This window comes from Fulmarus glacialis, unplaced genomic scaffold (assembly GCF_000690835.1).
Source record: "Fulmarus glacialis isolate BGI_N327 unplaced genomic scaffold, ASM69083v1 scaffold40951, whole genome shotgun sequence".
NCBI classification, from domain to species: Eukaryota; Metazoa; Chordata; class Aves; order Procellariiformes; family Procellariidae; genus Fulmarus; species Fulmarus glacialis.
In genome coordinates this window covers 1-2,449 of record NW_009192872.1, presented here as the reverse complement: position 1 = coordinate 2,449, position 2,449 = coordinate 1, and the positions used below count along the sequence as shown (strand labels likewise).

At 48.5% G+C, this 2,449-nt stretch overlaps 1 protein-coding gene across 1 annotated transcript in view; it reads right to left on the bottom strand.

The window, feature by feature from the left end:
- LOC104083681 (microtubule-associated proteins 1A/1B light chain 3A) overlaps positions 1-869 on the bottom strand; it is a 15,706-nt gene extending 14,837 nt beyond the window's left edge. Inside the window, exon 1 of the mRNA XM_009587240.1 lies at positions 779-869. Coding sequence (XP_009585535.1) covers positions 779-869 — 91 coding nt within the window. The remainder of the gene's footprint in view (positions 1-778) is intronic.
- Positions 870-2,449: the final 1,580 nt, after the last annotated feature.

Below are 2,449 nucleotides of genomic sequence, written 5' to 3'. Positions count from 1 at the left end.
GGATGCTGGGGCACGAGGCCAACTTACTTTCAGTTAGCTGACTGGCCTAGGTTTAAGGTCCGTGTCCGTAACCACACTGGTTACGCACTGCATTGAAAACAAAGCTTGAAGCCTGTTGGCAGCCTTGCAACAGCAGAGCAGCCAATTCAAAACAACCACTTCAAGAACAGTGGGAGGTGCGAGCGCTACCCAATGCTCCGAAGGACTCGCGCTCTTCATGGGAAGTGCAAGGATGTCGTCAGGCTGCCGCACACTCTCGCTACAGCCATGACACCCTGTTCCTTTGATACAGATCACAGCTTTGTTTCGAACTCCTACAACAGATCTGACTACACACAAGACAGCCGCCTCAGCATCTACAGTCGGGTTCAGCACATGAAAGCAGAGGGTTACTGTCAGATTTTACCCCCATGCACCCAGACCAAAGATGCTCTGCTGCAGACGTGCCAAGGACTGGTCCAGGTCACAGAGCATCACCCTCTCACCAGTAATGGCACATCAGATCACGGGAGAAGTCAGCGCTCGGTGCCCTCAACACACCTTGGCTCAAACCCCTGGCATTTCCCAGCCAGTCCCTTTTTCAAGTCCTCAACAATGATGAACAGAAATCCAGAAATTTTATTCAGGATAGACCCAAGACAAAGCAGATGAAATTAACAAGTAGAAGAAATTAATGGAAACATAATTCTCAAAAATACAAGAAGGGGGAAAATATGCATTGAGGAAAGCAGAATCTTCAGCAAGGGGTGGCAGACCAAGACCTAAGCAAGCCACTTGCCGTGAAACTGGAGCCTGGGTGCCTTTTGTAAACAGTCATATTCCTGACTCTGCCTTTTCTCTGTTTTTTTTTGGAACTGTTCCACTTCCATAAAGTTTTGAAGCCTTAAAAATTAAGCCGTTCTGAGGGTACAGTGTTGCTGGTGATGTTTTCCATCAGCCCTCTCCAACTGCATTGTAAACAATCACTTCCTGCTCCTGTTGTGTAATGATTCGAAGACGAAAACAAGCTGTATTTACTTTCTCCAACCGAGCAATTCCAGCCCTGACCCAAAGCAACTGCGTGGGCTGCCAGGCCTCCTCCTCCTTCCCCTCCTCCTGGCTGAGCTCTGCAGACCAGTCAGCTGAGAGAGCAAAAGGGCAGAGGAAAGTACACAGAAACAAGGAGCACTTGCAGTTGCCGGCACCAAACTCGCGCACCCCCCCGTTTCCCTCCTGGGCTATTTTAATCCTCCTTTCTTTCAACTACTCTGAGCCTCGGATTTTGTTTTCCTTCTGGCTCATACAAAGTCTGAGCAATCTGCAAAGGCAAACCAGACTCCTCCTGACCATAATAAGCTGATTCTCACCAGTTTAACAGTAGGTAGTTACTAAGGCTTTGATTTAGGACTTTACTGGTTTTAATTTGTCGCTTAGGAGAACACAGCAGGGTCCCAAGGAGGTATCCCAGGGCACCCAGGCTTCGTTTTATTCTTGTTTGTGCATGTTCACTCGGCTCGCTCGCTGTGGCAGGAGAAGGCTGGGTAAGCATTCAAGGCCGGAAGGGTTGCGCCAGTAAATTACCAAATATTTACAGTTTCCAAGAGAGCAACAAGGGGTTGGATCAGTTCAGTAGGAAAAAGCTCCAATTTTAAAACTCACGTAGGAAACACGCCCTCACCTGCGTTTGGACAGTATCTGACAAAAAATGAGGCCTTGTTTGGCATAAATACACTGATTTCAGCATTATTAAGGCAGTAAAGCTCAACCGATACCCGCCTTGGGATGTAACCTGCCAGAAACATGCACCTTTCTCCACGCCAGCTGGCAAAGGTCAAGAGAAACAGCAGTTGATGTTTCATCTGATTTCACTATCAGGTCTGGCAATCAAATCTGGTACCTTCTGTGGCAACCTCCTTGTGATTTGAGTTCTCCCACCATGTACATTTAACGAAGGGATGGGTGTGATGTGAGCATTAACTCTTCTGGGTCTCAAGAACAATTAGAGAGGGTTTATCAAATTCTTGGAACAACTACTCTAATACTAACGAGATGGGGAGCATGAAAAGTAATTGTCCTCTGACAGTCAAAAGTGTAAAGACTGGACCCAAGGCAAGAATGAAACAAGAACATTTACCTCTTGAGTACTACCCTCGCCCTGTAGACTTCAGAGCCCCTTGTAGTCATCACCCCGCCCCAGTCACCCCAGTTCCTCGGATGGATGCACAGACGTGACACAGGGGCCGATGGCTCCGCAAACACCGCACACGGGTTTCCTGCCCTCAACGACAGCAGCTGCTCACTCCGGACAAGTCTGTTATTCCGTGCTTTATCAAAAATGGAGGCTTATTGAGCAAGCATCTCCCCTGCCGAGGGATAACGGCTGAAGCTGATGTCAGGTACGCATGTGAATTTCTGGTGAAGAGTAACGCTATTCGGAGGGGGGGCATCGGACCGGCGTGTGTCCGGGAGC